The 19,569-nt window shown below is 42.8% G+C and overlaps 2 protein-coding genes across 2 annotated transcripts; both read right to left on the bottom strand.

Moving 5' to 3' along the window:
- Nucleotides 1-1,329: 1,329 nt before the first annotated feature.
- cbx8b (chromobox homolog 8b) lies at nucleotides 1,330-5,178 on the bottom strand. The gene is made up of 5 exons (XM_086296943.1): nucleotides 4,914-5,178; nucleotides 4,740-4,783; nucleotides 4,472-4,537; nucleotides 4,290-4,356; nucleotides 1,330-2,882 (listed from the first exon to the last, which is right to left on the bottom strand). Exons 1-5 carry the CDS (start codon nucleotides 4,980-4,982, stop codon nucleotides 2,040-2,042), a joined length of 1,089 nt encoding a protein of 362 aa, XP_086153069.1. The 5' UTR covers nucleotides 4,983-5,178; the 3' UTR covers nucleotides 1,330-2,039.
- Nucleotides 5,179-11,940: 6,762 nt separating this feature from the next.
- Nucleotides 11,941-19,369, bottom strand: LOC147328517 (E3 SUMO-protein ligase CBX4-like). Its single transcript, XM_086296942.1, has 5 exons — nucleotides 18,833-19,369; nucleotides 18,590-18,633; nucleotides 17,993-18,058; nucleotides 16,079-16,145; nucleotides 11,941-14,616 (listed from the first exon to the last, which is right to left on the bottom strand). The coding sequence occupies exons 1-5, from the start codon at nucleotides 19,121-19,123 to the stop codon at nucleotides 13,141-13,143; spliced, it is 1,944 nt and encodes a 647-aa protein (XP_086153068.1). The 5' UTR covers nucleotides 19,124-19,369; the 3' UTR covers nucleotides 11,941-13,140.
- Between the last annotated feature and the right edge of the window lie 200 nt (nucleotides 19,370-19,569).

The raw sequence follows: 19,569 nt of genomic DNA, 5'->3' as shown, positions 1-19,569 counted from the left end.
ATGAAACAAACACGAAGGATTTTGCTGTTCTGATAAAGTATATTTGTGTGATAATTACCGGATTTCAAACTTGGATAAACTGGCTGACCGGATGCATAAAACTAAATGTGGGACAAAACGTGCGCGCGCAAGACGGCAGTCCACACTTGTAGCTGACAGAAAATTGAACACAAGCAAACGTTGAAGGTGCACCATCGTTCACCTGACGCAGGGCGAAGGGAGGCGCACGCCGTGAACAGGTCACCACTGTGACACCTCAGAATGACCAGTTAACCTAACGCGCATGTCCTCGGGCTTTGAGAGAACACAAACTCCACAGACAGTCGTTCAGAAAGTTTGAACCCACATCAGCCACTGCACCACCCGCATCATGTGGAGGACATATACAGGCCTGCTGTATTCGCCCCCCAGTCTGTTTACGTACAGAAATTACGAATGAAGCTAAAGAGGGTTTGTTTTTGTCATATTTTTATAGGCGACATATGTATGTTTTATTATTATTTTATTCTAAAAACCGATAAAATTGATTGTTAATGACCTCACCCGTTTTCCTGTCTGACCGCGTCGCTCCTGATTTTACGCCACACACGTGCGGTGATTGAAGCGCTCCAATCTGTACAGTATGAACGCCGTAGAACCCGCGATCGGTCCACATGTGAGTAGGCCTGTGTCGCGGATGAATAAAGCAGAGCCCCGCTTTATATTGCTGTGAAATGTGTGCACCTGCATGCGGAACAATTTACCCGTTTCTCATTTTTCACCGCACTCTGAGGCTGTTGTCTGAGGCCTGTCCTGGCGCAATCGCATACACAGAAAATATCATGAAATCAATCAAAAACATTAAAAATGTGTTTGCTTTTAAATATACCTTGAATAAAAATGGAATAATTATTGGAATGACTGGCTGCATTTGGTCATTTCAATCGTTTTCTTTTTTTAATAATAAAACTAAGCGGTCATGCAGCCATGTAGAGTCACGACGCATACAAAAATTAAACAATGAAAGCAGATTCACGGACTTTTATTGACCAGAGGGGGGAGAAATTTGTGCTGTTGCAACTCTGGAGGGAGAATCATGTAGGCCTCCCGCAGGACTGTGCGAGCCGGGCTGGGTGATGAGCCCGAGGCCTTTAACTTTTGGCGCAACTTTGCAGAAATTTCAATAAATAAATAAATATTAAACAACGCGTTGAAATCGAGAGATATTATTATATGTGGGGAATATAAAAGTAAGCCCGGCGGTTAAGTCGTTTGTCGGGTCTAATTGATGGATCTAAGCGGAACCCGGAGGGCTGACGATGGTTTAAAAACAACACAAAGAAATGAGAAATTCAAATGATTTATTGAAAAGCGTCTAAAAAGCAGTTTGACAACAACCTCTTTTTTGTCAGTTACAACAAAGCTGTATGATCGTTTTTCTATGAAAATGTAAAATATAGGAACTATGTTAATGGAAAATGTTATATTAACTTTGGGAAAACTTCAGAGAGTGTGTTGAATTTGTTAATTTACTTTAGGTTTTAGAAATCTCCGAGGCAAACTCGGTCTTTGAAGACAACATAAAGATTTTTTCTAATACTTTTAAATTCAAAGTGCTTGAGTTAATTTTTAAATATTATTCCAGGATTTGAAATCAAGCGAAACCTTTCAGTCAAATCAGTTCAAATAAAGAGAATTATTCAGACCACAACCTGAATTAAATATCCTCGCTGCACAGCTCAGGTGGGAAGAAACGTGGAAAAAATACATTCTTGTTAGTTTTAAATGCAAAATAGTAAAAGTCACAAGGTCTGTACAGAAAGTAGCCACTCGCTGCAAAGGAAACATGCAACTCATGTTAACCATTGCACAATGTGAAAGGGACTTCATTTGATTTGGTCAATACATTAAATAGATGTCCAGCTTTATATTATATACACATATGCACATTATGTTATTTGCCTTTTTACATTACATACAAAATCTGCGTTGCTTGATAATCCCACCATGTCCTATAAACTTCAGATCTGCTGAAAGTCAGAAAACAGAGCATCAGTCAGTCATCTTTTGTCCTTGAAGAAGCCTTTAGAAGTGCTGCTCTCCTTGATGGTGACCGTCAGGAAGTTGGTGGTCACGTCTGTCACCAGGACCTTCTCCACGTTGCCGAGAGACGGCCTCCACGTCACTTCGTCCAAATCGTCGTCGAGCCGCGTTGGGGACGGCCTGTCCAGAAAATAAGGCTTTTCCATTTGGGGGAGCTCGGCGGGACGACTCAGACTCATTTTGGAGTGGTGCTTGAAGTGTGCAGGTACCAGGTAGGCGGAGACGTCCTTTATTCTGTGAGTGTCCATGTCTGTTCTGTGAGGATGCAGGCCGCGGTCTGAGTACAGCTGTTTGTAGGAGCTCTCCCCAGAGCGCTGTGTGTGGTGGTGGTGGTGGTGGTGATGGTGGTGGTAATGATGTTTATGGCTGTGGCCGTGGTTCTCTGGATGTCTGTGGGCCAGTTTGACCAGCCTCATGTCTTCGCCCCCCTGGAGCTTAGCCAGTTTGTGAGGGCCGTGGCTCTCCTGCTCCTCCCCTCTCCTTTTATGGTGCTCAGAGAAGACCTCATTAAACCGCGGCTTAGGCTTGGGACCTCTCTTTTTAGGTATGTGGATGAGGTCTTCTGAACTAGTATGAAGCAAAGACTGCTGGTGCTCACGAGGGCTCAGTTCAGGCGGTCGGACGCGTACGCTTTCTCCACGGTTGACGGTACTCGGTGGGAAGATGGTGGGCACGACAGCTCTCAGGCCCTCTCTGGCCCTGGGGGTGGCAATCGGTTCTGGGGTCGGGTAGGTGACGCGCATTCCTCGGACTGCTTCGCTCCTGAAGTCATAGGACTTGGACTTCACCTTTGCCTGAGCCTATCAGAAAATTTTTGAAATTAGTATTTTAAGAAAATGACACCATTTTTCATAGCGAACATCAAACTGAATCAGTTAAAAGGGATTCATTCATTCTTTTATCGTCTGCTTTTTCTATTAATTTGTAGAATGTAATTTAAACAGCCTATTGATTGCTTCTACCTACACCTGTCATATTGGACTGCTAATAAACTAACTATCGAAAGAGTGGATATTAATCTTACATCAATAATTCACAGCAATAACTAGTTTCAGGGCACCATGTTTATTACTCAACTTCTACCAATCCCCTTTAAACGAGCCCTGTCAGTGGAGACTCTGGCATTTTGTTCAAGACAAACTGCCGCTCATTAAGCAATTTTCACGGTTCACCGCTCTGAACAGATGAAGCATCAGGCCGTGATGTTTTCCTCGGCTCATTGGAAAGTAACATGTAATCATAAAATTTTTATTAAATAATTTATTTCAGACACATATCCATTTCAGTATATAAACTATTTGTTTTATATTTTTTAATCTATTTATAAATTACACAACAGGGACAACAAATGCATAAACGGCATGTGTTCAAGAAAAGAAAAACACCTCATGTCCTTTAAAGTAGAGTAGTTTTATAGTTCTTACAACTATATTTTAGAGGCAAATAAATTTGTACATTAAAATTCAAGTGAGATTTTTTTTTATTACTGATCTACAAAATTGGAGAACTTAAACATTCCTGAATTCTAATTTATTACATGCCACCTGGAGCTTTTCCATTTTTGCTTTAAAAGTGGCTTTAATAAAGAGACAACAGACCCAGAGCGTGTAAAAAAAAGAAGAAGATGGAAAAACAGCCTGGCTGTTTGTTAAACACATTTTATTTAACAGGACACAAAGAGTCCTTATGTAAGCTATAGTCCATTAAAACAGCTGCATAATATCTGATTTTTCTCTTCATTTAGAGAAGCAGAAATAACCAGATACATGCCAAACTCTCTGGGTCAACCCATTTGTCAGGACCTAGAAATTATTTTATCATATATATTCTAATGCCTGGTATCACCACAAAATTAACAGTTCAATTTCCCCAGTTGACAAAAGCCCCCCTGATGGGACACCTTTTGCGATGTGCTTCTGGCCCTATGGGGCCGCTTGTTTGACACCCCTGTCTTTAGGTAGTCAAAGCCCGTTTTAGCATGTCAATACATCCCCATTAGGCAATAAACAAACTGAATACACTCCCATTCATGGGTAGGCTGTCCTAATTATGCATAATTAGCATATTTAACCTGCTCATTCACTAATGCACTCAAAGAAAAAAATTAAGAAGCCACAATCTACAGAAGTGAAGAGAGCGCAGGAAGGGTTTGTTGGGGCTTTATTAGAGACACGCAATAAAAAAATAAAGCAAGCTGCCAGCTTTACCTTAAGCAGAAACGTCTTGGGTTTTGGTCCTCTCTTTTTGGGCCCGTAGAGCTCCCTTTCACGCTCCCTGTGAAAAACCAGACACCCATTTTGAGTGTCACGGGAGCAAAGTGCACCGAGGACAGCGTACAGTTACCGAACACTCACTGGCTCTGCCCAGAAAGGCCACACAGACATCTTACCTCTGTTCAAAAGCGGCGAACAGGCGGGAGTCCAGAATATTTTCCTCCGGTTCCCAAGTGCTGTATCTGCGAATTAAAAACGCAGAGTTAGACAGAGGGAGCGGAGACTGACACACGGCGCTAGCCTGCGAGCTAAAAATCTCCACCGTGCTCAGTTTTAATCCCGCTAGCTGTGATGTGCTGTGCTAACGACAGCCACAGCCGAGACAGTGCGGGCAGGGCAGCCGCGGGGTGAAAACATAATGAGGCTCAGTGTAGCGGGACTTACTTGGGAGACCACCCCTTCCATTTCACGAGGTATTCAATGCGACCCTGCATGCCATCAGAAACAAACAGACAGGACTTGGTTAGCTCGCAAGGGTTAACAGTAGTATGAGAGTGCGGCGGTGGTGGTCTTATTCAGCATTCTGGGAGAAAAGAGCACGTTACATCTCCCGCCTACCTTCCTGATTCTGCGTTTGATGATAGACTCGGCAGCGAACACCCTCTCCCCGACGGCAGAAAGCTCCATGTTTACCCCAGTGCTACCTCCCGTTAGCTGGGTGGACGCTAACGCTAGCAGAGCAGATATTTTTCTCCAGTCCCAGCCACTCTGAATTCCCGACAGACCATAATACTCCCGAACAGAATGGACGTCAGCGCAGTTTTTTCACAGCGTTGCTAAGGAACCGCAGTCGGTGGAACCTTTAGGCGAGCACCCATTGGTCGAACCGTTGCTACGTGCTCTGGTTGCTAAGTGGAGAGGAGGAGCTTGCGCCTCTGCGAATTCTTCGGGGAGGGGGAAATGGTGGCTTTTTTCCCCGCGCGGCGAGTGAATCATTTCGCGCAAGTTATGTGCGCAAAAATGCACGCGGTCTCGTTATGCGGACACGCCAGCCTTGTCAGGCAAATAGAGAGAGAGTAGGAAATAACGAGGGCGCCTGAATTGCGCGCCAGCGCGTAGGTAGTTTCCCCCATTTGCGTTTGGTCGCTACAGCAGCGTATTCATCAGCTGATGAAGCGGAGGTTATTTTTTGTTATTCCATAAACACCAAACGATCGCCTCCACGTCCTCCCTGCGTCAGGCCAAGTGCTACATATCTGCCCGGTCCGTTCACGTGATTTTATCTAATTATTCTCTGCGCGTTCACCTTAAAGAGAAAATATTGTAATTATATTCAGCCGTCTGATTTACCGCATATCACACGCCGGCGCTCTGTTGTTTGAAATAAATGCAAAGTGGGTGATACATTTAAATCAAATACATGCCTGTAATGTTATAAAATAAATTTGTGTTTTGGTAAGAGGTCAGTCCATTGGATCTCAGCGATTAAACTGAACCTTTCAGTGACACTGATTCATCAGACGTTAGGAAAACAGCTGTCACGGCCCAAAGATAAGCAGTAATAAGACGAATTTTCCAGGAAGAGATCTGGGAAAGCTTCTCGCTGTGTGAGGTTTAAAGGCATCTGATTGGTCTCTTCAGTGAAACGGGGGGTTGTGATTTGTTTCTTTGAATTATGAAACACAGCCATCTTTGAATTTTTGTTTAATTTTTCCCGATAATGAGATTTCTCAGCCCAGATAATCGGAAATTATGGATAAGCTCCTGCGAGGCCCCTTGTTTTTAACGCACATCAAACAAAAAGGTCAAAGTTAAACCGCAGTTTTCACTTTTCCTTTCTCACAGTGAGGCGCCCTTCCGCTCATAAATCCGATCCCTGTTTTCCCATACAGTGCCACATTTATGTTACCCGCAAAAAAACAAACAACAAATTAAATAAATTCGATTATTTATGCATTTACTTTGGTATCAGTGTAATGATAAAGAAACTATAAAATAAAAATTTATTTAAAAACATTATTATTATTATTATTATCATTATTATTATTATTTTTTCATTAGACTGTTTTTATATTTATAATTTTTTACTTGCTCATTTTTTAGATTCGATTTTATTAGGTTGAAATAGTAAGAATAACTACGTTTATATATATATATATATATATATATATATATATATATATATATATATATATATATATATATATATATATATATATATAAAGAGCGGTTAGTCTTGGCTGAATCATTTGAACATCTTTGCTGAGACTGGCTGATCTTTCTTCGTCAGTTAAAAATGAGATGAAATGAATTCCAACACAAGGACAGCGGCGATAAAGGGAAGCGAATGAGTAAGTAACTAAAAAAAAAGGATGGCCATACAATCTGGTTATTAATTATGCATTTAATTCCTCTTGGGTTGGAATATTTTTAAATAAATTAAAAATTTTCAAAAATGCCTCAGACTCATGACTCATCATCTAAATCTATTACGTCTTAGCAGCAGGTCAGGTTAAACTTACCTGCGATCATTTACTGTTAAATATGTTCAAGCACAAAACTGATGTAAATTCTTTCACATACACATTTTATTTATTTTATTTATTTCGTCCTTGAGCACCACTCCCAAATATTCTTTTAGGAGTCATTTATGTAACGCTAGGGTAACCACAAGAGAGATATGATTTTCGAAGACAGAGAAGCTTGACAATGTTTCAGAAACGTAACATTACATCTATCCATTCAAACTCTGGCTGTGGTGAGCTTGAAGAAGAGGATGAAACTGACCTCTAGCCCCTTCCAAAACGAGTCTGCCCCAGGACCCCTGCTCAGCAGCACACCGCGGGACCGGCCAATTAACAGCCAGCCAATCAGCAGCCAGCAAGGGATAAAATACGGATCTGAAGAAAATGGTCTCCCTGCACCAAAGAAAGAAACACCCCGCAGAGCTGACAGTGTAAAAATGCAGCACCGATGTCATTTCCTCAAGTGCTGGATATCCAGTCTTCCCTTTAACCTTTTCTGGCTGTGCCGGATTCATTCAATCACTCTGAGGTACATTGATTTAGAGGGAAGAAGCGTTTTTAGAGAGGGATGAGAGAGATGGCCCAAATCCACTCCCGTGCACTCCTTGCTGGGGTTTCGGATTCTAACGGGAGTTCACAGAATTCCTCTGGGACGAGCATTGGTGCCATTTATCAGGAAGCTCTGCAGGGCTGCTTGTGATGCTAAGTCATCAAATGCATTTAAATGCAACTTGCATCTGTTTACAGGGAAATTATGCAACATGCAATGGCGTTTTTATGTCACACAAACTGTGATCGGAGCCTCTAAAGAGGAAGCAGACAAAGGTGGACCGTCCTGAACACGGCCCAGACACAAATCTTTCAGCTCTTCCAGGTGTGCGTTCACAGCCCAGACCTCCTAGTGTCCTACATAAAAAAGGAGAAAAGTCTGCCGCACAAGGGTGTGAGAGTGTTTGAGCAGGAGCATCAAATACCGGAAATCATCATGGATTATAATCCCACAGAGGGACGGCTGGACGACATGGGCAAGCTGGTGAATGGCTACAGCTGCAAAATGAGAACCCTATACGGTATACTTGTGATATGTTTCAACATCTTAGACATCCCAGCGTGAAATGCTTTCATCATCTGGATATATCCAAAGTCACACTGGAACACAGGAAAGCTCCAGAGCAAAGGATTTTCTCGAGGAGCCTGGCAAGGCCCTGGTGCAAACTACAAATGCGGAGAAGACAAATTCAAGAACAAGCACTCCGTGAGGAGCAGGAGGATGATGCCTTCACTAACAATATATTCTGTGTGTGCGTGCGTGTGTGAGTGGGTGAGAGAAATCCATAATTTAACTTCGCATACTCTCAACGAATAAGATGCCCTAATTCATCTTAAGTAAGCTGCACTTAGTTTTTCTAAGGCAACAAGTTTGCATAATTTTTTTTCTGAGAACTAATTACATTTTACAGTATAGGTCTCTGCCACACACACACACACACACACACACACACACACACACACACACACACACACACACACACACACACACACACACACACACACACACACACATTATTTTTTTAGACCGACATAATGTGTTCAATTTAATAACATTCCTCATTTATATTTATTGAATAATAAAACACGTTTTCCTTTTTCTTTTTCACGTTTCATCACTTTAAAATATAAACACTATCATGTAAAGCTAAACATGTAGGTACATGGTAAACAATATGCTGCCTTTATTGCTTTAAGCGTAATAAAACAAATAACTGAGGTTGGTTTAAAATCTCAATCATGCGCGCAGGTCCAGCAGGCCCACGATCACTGACTGAGGAACAAAAACATGAAAACCACACGGGGGTGAGGAGGCCTCACATCGGGATAATTAAGAGCAGAGATCGACTGAGCACCAACAATTTCGGGGAAATTTAAAACTATCCGGAGCATTTGTCGTTTTAAATTCCTAAACTGTTGCTAATAAAAAGGTGTGACTACAGGCTGAGTGAAGATGCCACGACGCATTAAAATTCCCCAAATTTCTAATAAACCAAATTTAAACATTTTTTCTGTTCTTCTCAGTTTCTGAGCGAAAGGATCTTCGAATAAAACTCATTAAAACCGGCTCAAAATCACCTGAAAGAGCCAGAACAGAAATTGACTAGCAGTAATTTGGTGTTGCGCGCACAGAGGGAAATATTTACCATTTATGTAAGATAATTTCCCCCGGAGGTGAAACCCAAAGGGAATGGTCGAACACCAAACCCAAACTAAATATTTGAAAGATGCCCTAATCTCCAAAGCATTACTCTGGATCTGTAGGCTGCGGTGAGTGACATATCAGAACCTCTTAAAGGAAGCAAAGCTCGGATTAAGCCTTTAGCTGGCCCGGTGATTATTCCAGGCTACAGGTTCTGATCCATGCTTCGGCTTTTTTTTCTTCTGAGCGCAGACAGAAAGAGAAGATGGGCGCACCTCAGACTCTGGATGCGATTGGTCTCGGCGCGCCTGCAGTGCAGCAGTGCCGCCGCCATTAAAACACCATTGGTTGGCTTGTATCCGGGCAAGACGCGTGTTCCCGGTGTGCGCACAAAACAGGAATCCCCGGCTACAGCACAAAGGGACTAATACGAAAAATAGCGCAATAATAACCAGACATTTCAGACATCCAATTGACCAAGTTCAGTCCGTTCTGTGGAGCTTAAGCATTGAAGGAATCCTGCCCCAATTAAAGCTTTCCCCCATTTTTTTCCACTTGTCTGGGGATTTAAACGTTTACATTAGACCCAATTTTTAGCCTTTATTAATTTCCTTTTTCCCATAGGTAATCGCACTAATGGGCAGTTGAAGAAAAAACATTAGTTCAATAAGGTATCATGGCAGGTAGTCAATATTCTTCATGGTTCTCTTCATTTTAAAGCTGAATTCCTTTCACGGATTCCCGTCATGTCTCATGAAAACTTGATTTTCGTGCAGGCTCAACCGGTTTCAAACCAACCGGGCTCGTACAGCCTGCAGGGTGAAAATGATCAGAGAACAGAGAATAGACCGAAATCAGAGGCGCGGGGCTCCAATTCACTACTTAGGGAAAACACTGTGGATAATTATGTTACGTTGACACGAAAAACAAAACAAAAAACCACCACCAGAGTCTTCATGAGTTCACAGTCTTCACAAGGGCTGAGCTCATCTGCCAGTCACCGCTGGATGACTGGAGCTTTAGTCACTTTGTTCATTGGAAAAGGCAGGGGGATCCCAGCAGGCTGCCTGCGTAAATGAAACTATTAGTCTCTAATGTTTTTATGTGCAATTTACACTCCAGTTTCTATTCCTACCCGTTTCCCCTTCAAACAACTTTTTTTCTGTGTAAAAACGACACAAAGACTCCTTTATGTGAGCAGCTTTAAAAAGAGTTTCAGAGGAATATTTGTACCAGGCTCATTGGTGGGTTTGGGACAAAACCTGAGAGGATGTTTTTCCCCATTTTACAAACGGAACTAATGTTCACATCATAAAGAGCTAAAACAGTCGGGTTCAGTCAGTAATTTTGTCACGCGTGGAAATTTCTGTCCAGTTCACAGCATTTAAACCGGATCTAAATTTAAAAAGGGCAGGCGGGTCAAGAGGTTTGTAACTGCGCTGATGTGTGGCGCAGTCCAAAATCTGCACTTAAGGATGTGTGTGGAGAAAGTGCCGGCCCACTCGAGACTCCCCTCGGAATAAAAGTTTGGCAATTCAAAAAGCACGTGTCTTCTGTGAGACGAGCCCTGGATCTGTTCATCACTCACACGCAAAATCAGCTCAACCTGACACAAATCAGGAAGAGAAACAGCGCAAATCCTCCGTGCAGCATTTTGTGCAATTCTTCTTTAGATGATTGCAGTAAGAAACCAACTTGTTTGGTGTCTGTCACATTTTTTTTATTAGATTCTTTACACGAATAAGCGCAAACAGCCATTACAAAGGAAGTAACTTGGTCTTAGATCCTGCGGGGAATTTCCCGCTGTAGCTCCTCAGCTGGAACATCGCGGTAATAATTTGCGGGCTGCTGCTCAGCGTTTCGGAGAGACGCAAGAGAAGAGCGCGCACGGAGGAGGAGAGGACAGCCATTTTCTCTGTCGACGCTCATATTAATGCGCACAGAAAGCAGTTTTATTGGCGGGTTGGAGCAGAGGAAATGGTCGAGAGCTGCCATCTCTGTCATTGCGGTTGTCGGAATGTCAGATTTCATCGCTTTTCTAAAGATTATTTATGCACACACATTGTCGGAAAATACGGATATCGCGCATTTCCCCTCACAGCAGACGGATAGATGATGCATTCGTGTGGCAAGACAAAAATGTTTCGGGCAGCTTTAGGACTGAGCTCACCTGCACGAACCAGCTCCTTCACTATATGCATGCATTAAACAAGAAACGTGAAAATAATACCCCGCCTCTGCCATTAAAGCTGAACCTGTAGCGAAGAAATCAGTTGCCTCCTGTTGAGTCTCTCAGCGTGGCAGCATGATTTATCAAAGAAACACCTGGCGCGAACAGCTGTTCAGGTCAAAATTATGAGCTTTAAATTACAAACGTACTTCTTTAGCATTCATTTCAGCACAAAACAGACGTTTTGTTTTTCAGTCAAAGAATTCAGCGATTCAATATATTCAATATTTAAGGTCTTTCTTTTACTGTTGCATAATTCAGGCCTGTGATCGTTTCACTTTAAACTCAGTTGCTGATATAGGACAGAATTAAACTGCAAACTTCTGTAAAAAGCAGTTTTTTATGTGAGTTAAAATAATTTGCACATATACAAGTGAAAAGGCCTGACTTTGAGCTCCACTATGGCACACATGCTGGTCCAAAACAGCCTGTGGGATTGTAGGATGCTCATCTGAAAATACACCCCGGCTCTGTAATCCTTGTGGCCTGCAGCCCACACGCACGCACACACAGAGACAGACAGAGCCAAGATCAGATTTAGCTTCTTCTGAGGCAACCTTTTAAGACAACAGCAGCCGTCCTCTTCCTGCTAAAACATTCAGCTCTCTGAGGGAAGCCGAGGTCGCATCACGTGATTAAGGGTACCAGGGTACCCCCCCTTTGCTATAGGAGCATGGAGAATAAACACATCAAACACACTCAGTTGCAAACAATTTTATTATTGCAAATTATGATGCATCATAAGAAGCCATTATTTTTTCCTCTGCACACAAAAGCACACGGTGCTCCAGGTTCTCACAGAGCAGCTCAATCCACCTCCAGCAGTGCAGGAAGAGACACAGGGGATCAGAAGTGATTATGAAAAGTGCTTTTACACACTTCTAATTGCAGCTCCACTGCAAACTATGTCAAGACAAGCCTCTGGGATCCCATACATAATAACTGCACTGCCTTCACTGAACACGTCAGGGTGCCAAAGAACAGAGACATGAAAAGTTGAATCCAGAGAACCCAGCTGGTGGTATTAGTCTGTAAGATTAGAGAGCTCAACTAGCAGATTTGTGACTGATGTCATTCAAATAAAAGAAAAAGAAGCCACGTTCAGTCAGTGTGCTGCTGCAAAACATAAATTATCAGAGTCACAGGCGACTGGTGCTCGGCATCAGAGAGGCATGGCTTAAAAAACAGAACAGAAGCAAACATCGAGCTTGAATAATCTTCCATTTAAAAGCCTTTTTAACAATGCAAATCATATTTATTGACAAAAAGGCGCTTCATTTTTCTTTATTTGCTTGTTTAAGCATGCCTAATGGCATAATCTGTCCAAGCAGCACGCATCCTTTAAATCTGTCCATCTGTTCGCGCGCGCACACACACACACACACACACACACACACACACACACACACACACACACACACACACACACACACACACAGTGTAATTTACCAGGATTCAATATAATTTTCTTCCTAACAAAATTCTCCATATAGCCTACATTTGTTTGACATTATCTGACATGTAGACGGTTGACTGTATAAAACGAGTTACATCCATAGAAAAGTGAAGCGTATTTATTTACACGAGTAAGTGCATCTTTAATTACATCCCCTCATTTGCTCGATCTAATTTTGCAGTTTAGGTTTCAAGAAGATACTGCATGTTATAAAATCTCCAGAAATAACAACAGGTTGAGCTTATAAGAAAGAAATATGCAAATAGACAGTTTCTCGTTAGCTTATAAGAAGAAATATGCAAATAAAAAGTTTCTCTTGTTATCTGAACTACCAATATACAAAATGAAAACAACATCAAGGGTCGATTTGTACATTCAAGCATCCAAAAATACAAATATATGTCATGTACATTTATACAGATGAACAGCTGGTACCCAGATTGTTACGCTGCTATGTACTCCTTGAACGTAACGGTGAGGCAGTTTGTGGTAATGTCCGTGATGACTATATTCCCAAGGAAAGGTTTGAAGGAGGGAAATGTGTCCTCCTTTTTCTGTTCGTGGTTAGAAACGGACAGCGACTCGGCGTTCTCCACTTCTGCAGGTTGTTGTGTTTCAAGCTGAGTTTCTGTTTGTGTGTCAGCCTCTGTTTGTCTTTCCTCCTCTGTGTGTGTTAGCGCCTCGGGCTGTGTGTGCGTTTCAGGCTGGGCTGCCGTGGGAACTGGAGCTTTAGGCCTCGACTTGACAATACTCAAGTCAATGGGCTCCACTTGGTCCACATACCCACAATCCTGCAGCCCGGGGTGACTGTGGTGTCCATTTTGGTCGATGTTAATGCTTTGGACAGGTGATGATGCTGTGTTGGGAGTGCTTATGCTCCTGGAGCTCAAAAACCTTTTACTACCCTCACGTTCCTCACCATCTGTGTCAGAGAGGTGTCGCTTTAGCCCTTGAAACCCACCTTGGCCTTCTCTTTTGTCCTGTGATGAGGGGACTCCCCTGTTCAAAGGCCGGGAGAGCAGATTAGGTTTGGTTGTCAATTGCAAAGGCTGATCCTCTGGAAGCTGGCCCTGACCCCTGACCTCAACATGTTTATCCTGTTCTGTCACAGTTAGCTCCGCTTTCAGGGACGGTTCCTTTTCTTTGGGGCAATTTCCATTAAATCCAGAACTGAGAGACGTTGCTTTGTCTACGGGGCTTTTAGCAAATCCATTGATGAGGCCGAGCTTTTTGACGAGCTTCATCTTTTCCAGGTGCTTTTCCGCACCATTGTCGGTGCCTTGCGGTGGCTTTTCAGCAGCATCACACTCGCCGTTTTTCACTTTAGCTGCTTGCATCCCGTTTTCCATGTACTTGCTCATGACAATAACAATCCGGCCATTCTTGTTTTTGTTTTTCACAATCTTTAGTTTGCTGCTGCTGACACCGTTGGGCTGTGGTAAAGCGTCCTCCTTAGGTTTTGGCTTCTCTTGCTCTTTGTGTCCGTTGAAGTTTGCCGGAAGCTTCTTCAACTCCATGGTGATATCCTTCACTTTGGTCAGACAGCCCGAGTCCTTGTCCCGAACCCACTTTTGCTGCAGCACCGGAGGAAGGTTATACTCTTTGTTAGCCAGCTCAGGAGCTTGGACGTCTATCTTGGGTTTAGCAAATATGGGCTCGTGCACCTTAATGTCTGGCTGGTAGTGATGATGCTTCTTGCTGTTAAGCTGATAGTAAAACTTCTTGCCGTTAGCCTGCTGCTCAGCCTCACGCTCCCTGCACAGCGGCTGGTACTGGTGGTGCTTCTTACTGTTCAGCTGGTAATGCTGGGGCTGCGGACGAAGCATCTGGATGGGACTGGCGTTCTGACAGCTGTCCTCATCCAGGGACGCCTCTTGTAGGTCAGCCAGGATACTGGACCTCCTGGCAAAGGAAGGCACCTGCGAGCAAACACAGTAATCAGCATTATTAAAAACGCCCAAGCCCCATCGATAAAGAATCAAATGATTTGTGTTGTTTTAATGAGCATTTAAAATAAAGAGCATCCCTTTGAGCTGGGAATTTGATTAATGATTAAGAGTCTCCAGTTTCTACACACGTGTCTTTCCTTGGGTACAAAAAAAAGGCTTTCATGGGGCCCACGAGCTGCAATGAAGACACTGTGCTTGGAATGTGTGACGGGGCTCCAAACGAGCACAAGGTTTATTTCAGAGGCCTTGGGTCCATGTTGACACAGCCCTCCTACAGATCCCTTGCAGCTCTCTGAGCCACCAGCCCGGCCATCACAGTGACATTTCAAAGTGTCTCCCGTGGCTGTGACCTCAGCTTGGAGGAATGTCATTGGCTGCTTTGTGTCCCGGCATTGACTTTATCCCATGTGTTACCACCAACACCCTCCTGAGAGGAACAAAAACATGCCTCCGAGGGGATCCCTTAGCCCTTTGGGCCAGTGATTGATGCATTAAATGTACAATCGCAGTCACCTAACTGCAACTGTTAGGTCAGGAGACAGATTCCTATAGAATTTAATGAAGATAACGTCCCTCGCTCATTCAAATTTTCACTCCGTAAATGAGCCAACACCTAAATTTTTACAAATGAAGCTTTGTTATCTCATCATACAGGTAAAACAAAACCCTGTGGAGTAAACCATGATGGGTCATCTCAGTTTAAAATAGGGAATACTGATATATCAGCCAAATATCTGTAACAACTTGACTGATACCCAAATACATTTACAGATGTCTGTGGCCAATATTAATCTGCTGTGTCCCACGAGTTTCACGTTAAAAAGATAATGTGAAGTGGCTTACAGACATGAAATTATGCATATTATACAAAGATGCTTTTATTCATGTATAAATAACAACAAGAACAAAAACAAAATAGAAAAACATATTAACCACATATTTATTTGGAACATCTTCATCTTCAACTTGAAAGCCAAAAAATTTGAGTGTGAAGCCCAAACGTTTAACAGGCGGGGTCTAACAAAAGGAGCTTTGAGTTGCATTTTGGGGAATGTAGGCTTTAATGGTACCAAAAGCTTTAGCCATGTTAGAGACGAAAACGTTATTTTTTTTTTTTTTAGTATCACAACTTTCATGACATGTTTCATCATTTTCACATGATGAAACGTGACATATTTCACATGTTCTTTAATATTTTCTGAAATTTCCCGACCTTAGAGAGAGAGGTACAAATAAAAATGAAACTTAAGCATCATTCATCATTACTGATAATCAAGATTAGCATTTAGAATCATGTTTTGAAGTATATTTCAGTGTGTGAATGCGCTGTGTGTAAACAATGCTATTTGAGCTGCTGCCTTTCTGGTGTTCTGGTTAATAAAAAACAGAAAAACTGAAGTCCTGTTTCCTTGTTATATGTTTTTTTTCTTACCTGGACCAGAAGATGTTTTGGCTTGGGTCCTCTCTTGCGATACCCCATCATCTGCTCTTGACGTTCCCTGCGGGAGAGGAATAGACCAGCCAATCAGTGAACCATGACACAGAGATGAGTTGCAGTTGCATGGCAACACGACGTCATGGGTGTCCTCCTCATGCTCTATTAGAAAACGCTGAGCATGTGTTACACTTCCTGATGTAAGGTGAGCATACATTGTTATTTGTTCATCATATATTTACCTGTCCTCGCCTTTGTTTAAACAGGATCAAATGTACATTTATCCTCAGCTGCTACAAAAGCTAAACAGTCAGTTTATACTAACACTCATAATCCAGTAAACAAACTCTATCCATGGTGGAAGATAAGGGCCAACCCCTCTCTGACTTTCCTCAGTCTCCATCCAAGTCCCTCCAAGACAGTAATTCAATACCGCAGACAGGAGTGATGTCAGATTCCTCCCCCACCCTCCCCCCCTCACATCTAATTACAATGACGACTCAGTGTATTTTCATAGCCTGGCATTCAGACGATTTGGCTCCCCCGAGAGGCATGCAATTAGTTTCAATAAAATCCCTCCTCTTTGGAGCAAGCGAGAGATAATTGCGAAAACAGCCGTAGAGTGAAGTCGATGTTTTGCTTTAACGTGTGACCTGCGCCTGAAAGGTTGCTGTAGGCAAAAGCTGAAGGAGACTGAGAGAGAAGCCAGTGACAGTTTAACACAGCATGCATTTAGGAAATTCAATTACACTGCCCTTCACACGGAGCAGCCTGGTCAGCCACTCAGGAGAGTATTTAGTATTTAGCCAAACAGCTAAAGTCACCAAGGTAGCCAACGCTAAAGGGTAATATTTGAATTTTTCTGATATATACGTTTACTAAGATACTATGTAGTTCCTTCAATCTTGCTTTGCTTTTGCAGCGTCATCACATCATGAGCCGATTACTTAAAGATGTGAACCATAATGTAAACTTCCCCTCGACTCCAAAATACACTTTGCTTCATGTTCCTTCAGACAGATATTTAAACTCTACCATGCACGATGATGTAATGTGCAGAATGTGACTAAATTATTTTCACATTTGTCTGCTGAGGCTTTTTTGTGCCATCAGAAAGTCTGACTTTAACATGTGTGCAGGCAAGCTGGATTTATAGCACTAGAAACTGTATAAATGCAAATCCATAAGCAATTTAAACAATGTGAAAGATGCAGATACTTTAAATAAGCAGTACACCTATACAACTAAAGAAGTATAAAGTGACATCATAACTCTGTCTCGTAGATGTGGACTGATCCTAGTACTAGACTTCATTGATTTTTAATGGAGATCTTTTAGCTGAATACTAAGTGTTATTCATCTCTGAAAGCTGGTGATTGGTGTCTCGTGTCCTCTGTATTTGTGTTCTTAAAAGTGGTGCACATCAGAAAATCCAGGGGAAAAAAGTCTAACCTGCAAAAAAGTAAAGGGATCAAACAACCTTTGAACAATCATCATTCACTTATACAGTCATGCTGTGGAAAATGACACTGGTCATCTGGTGAGTGGATGGCAGGACAGCAGGTAGCACTTTAGCAGGATAACATGATGCCGACACTCAAATAACTATCAGGTAACAAAAAGTAGATGCGCAACAAAGTGGTTCAGTTTGATCTGATAACCCTAACCTGAGCTTAACCCTGATCCAACTCTGATGACACAGGGTTTAATCTAAAGACAAACATTAAGGCTTTTCTGTTAACCAAACTCTCTACACTTCTAAAACTTACAGGGGAACCTGCTTTACTCTCTGGGGATGGGTGACAGATATTTTATGTGCTGTGACAAAAACTGGAAATGTAAGATACAGTGGATTAAAACCTGTTCTATCATGTTTTTCAGCAGCTTGTGAAGCTTCTTTATCAAACGTACCTGTCTTGAAACGCATCAAGTAGTCTTGGGTCCAGGATGTTCTCCTCTGGTTCCCATGTGTTGTATCTGTCCACAGAGGAGAGACAGAGAGCAGTGAGTGCACGCTGGCCAGTCAAAAACGGCTCACCATAACAGGCACTGGCTGAAGATACCCAGGTGACAGGACCTAATTCAATCTATCACTTATAAAATCTCCCTAGAGTCATAATTGTGGGCGTGCATGTAAACAACATGCTGAGACGCTTGTCCTCCCTGTGGATACACGTGTAATAAATCATGGGTAACTTTTACGCACGGTAATAGGGGGAGGAAACAACGGTCCGGCCTCCACACAAATCTCGATACGTGGCATTTCTTAAACATAGTGTTCAATTATAGACATGTCTTCCTCTAATTGGCACACTGGGGATTGCATACATTGGGAAACCACATCCATCATCGGGGCCAATAAACGCGCCGAGTGCCCAGAGCAAGAACGCGCAACCCCCCGTACGCGCGCCCACGCACAGAAAAATGCAGGCATTTACACTTGCGCACACTTTCTGTTTTGGATGTGGCGTCCTCGTTGAGTGTATTTCTGTTATCAAGTGCACTCACCTTGGAGACCATCCACGCCACTTGACCAAATACTCAACCCGTCCCTGTGAAGGAGGAGAAACGGGATAATGAGCGTAACGTTACTTTACTCCGCGCTGCACAGTCATCTTAAAATATCGAATAACAATAATAGTAATAATAAAACAACATATGCTCCGCTGAAAGCAGAAGTGAAAAAGAAAAATCAGCCTCCTTTCCAAGTGCATGTGTGCAAAAATGTCCTTCGGTGCTCTTGTGACAAACCTTTCTGCTGCGCTTCTTCTCGATGCTCTCCACCGCAAAGACGTGCTCTCCCGCGGCGGGTAGCTCCATTTTCCGATACAAGAGAAGCCGCTCTTCTGCTTTCCCCCCCCTCTCTGCTTTTGTTATCGGACACCTTATCCTTGCTTTCAGCCCGTTTTCCCTCGCTGCTCCTCTGATGTGAAACACAAGACTCCCCCTCCTCCTATTTTCACTGCACCGCTTCCCTCGCTTTCCCCCTCTGAGGATCTCGCTCTGCAGCCGAGCTCGAGCTGCAGCCAGAAAACACTTCATGCAAATAGCCGTTGGTGTGACGTTACATGAGGGGGAGGTTATTGGGGGCGGGGGTTGTTCCCGTGCTGCATTCGGAGACTGTCGTAAAAAGTGTAATCACGACTTCAACGGCGCGTAAACAACATGAAAAAAGCTGTAAGTGGCTGATGTAGAGGATGTCTTTGAGAAATTTGGCGAGGGATGAAAACCAAGGCAAAATCTGGTAGCTGAAATTTTGTTGTGGGCTAGTTTATTGTGCCAGGATATTAACACCAACCAGACATGAATGGCGTTTACTTTTTTCCTGTAGAAAAACAAAAATATGACACTAATTTTGCCTACATGACAGTGTCTAAGCTTGTACCTCTCCGGCCTGTTGGTAGGAAGTTCTAATATCATTAAGTCCTCCATGTCTGACTGTGGGGAGATGCCAGTGTGTGAAATCACCTGCTCTTCTGTTTGTCTGG

The sequence above is a fragment of the Aulonocara sp. 'chitande type north' Nkhata Bay genome, linkage group LG6, assembly GCF_057382095.1.
Source record: "Aulonocara sp. 'chitande type north' Nkhata Bay isolate Kocher_YH1m ecotype deep benthic linkage group LG6, A_spYH_male_GT1.1, whole genome shotgun sequence".
Classification (NCBI taxonomy): Eukaryota; Metazoa; Chordata; class Actinopteri; order Cichliformes; family Cichlidae; genus Aulonocara; species Aulonocara sp. 'chitande type north' Nkhata Bay.
The sequence above is the reverse complement of the archived record's forward strand: the minus strand, read 5'-3'. Positions and strand labels throughout refer to the sequence as shown.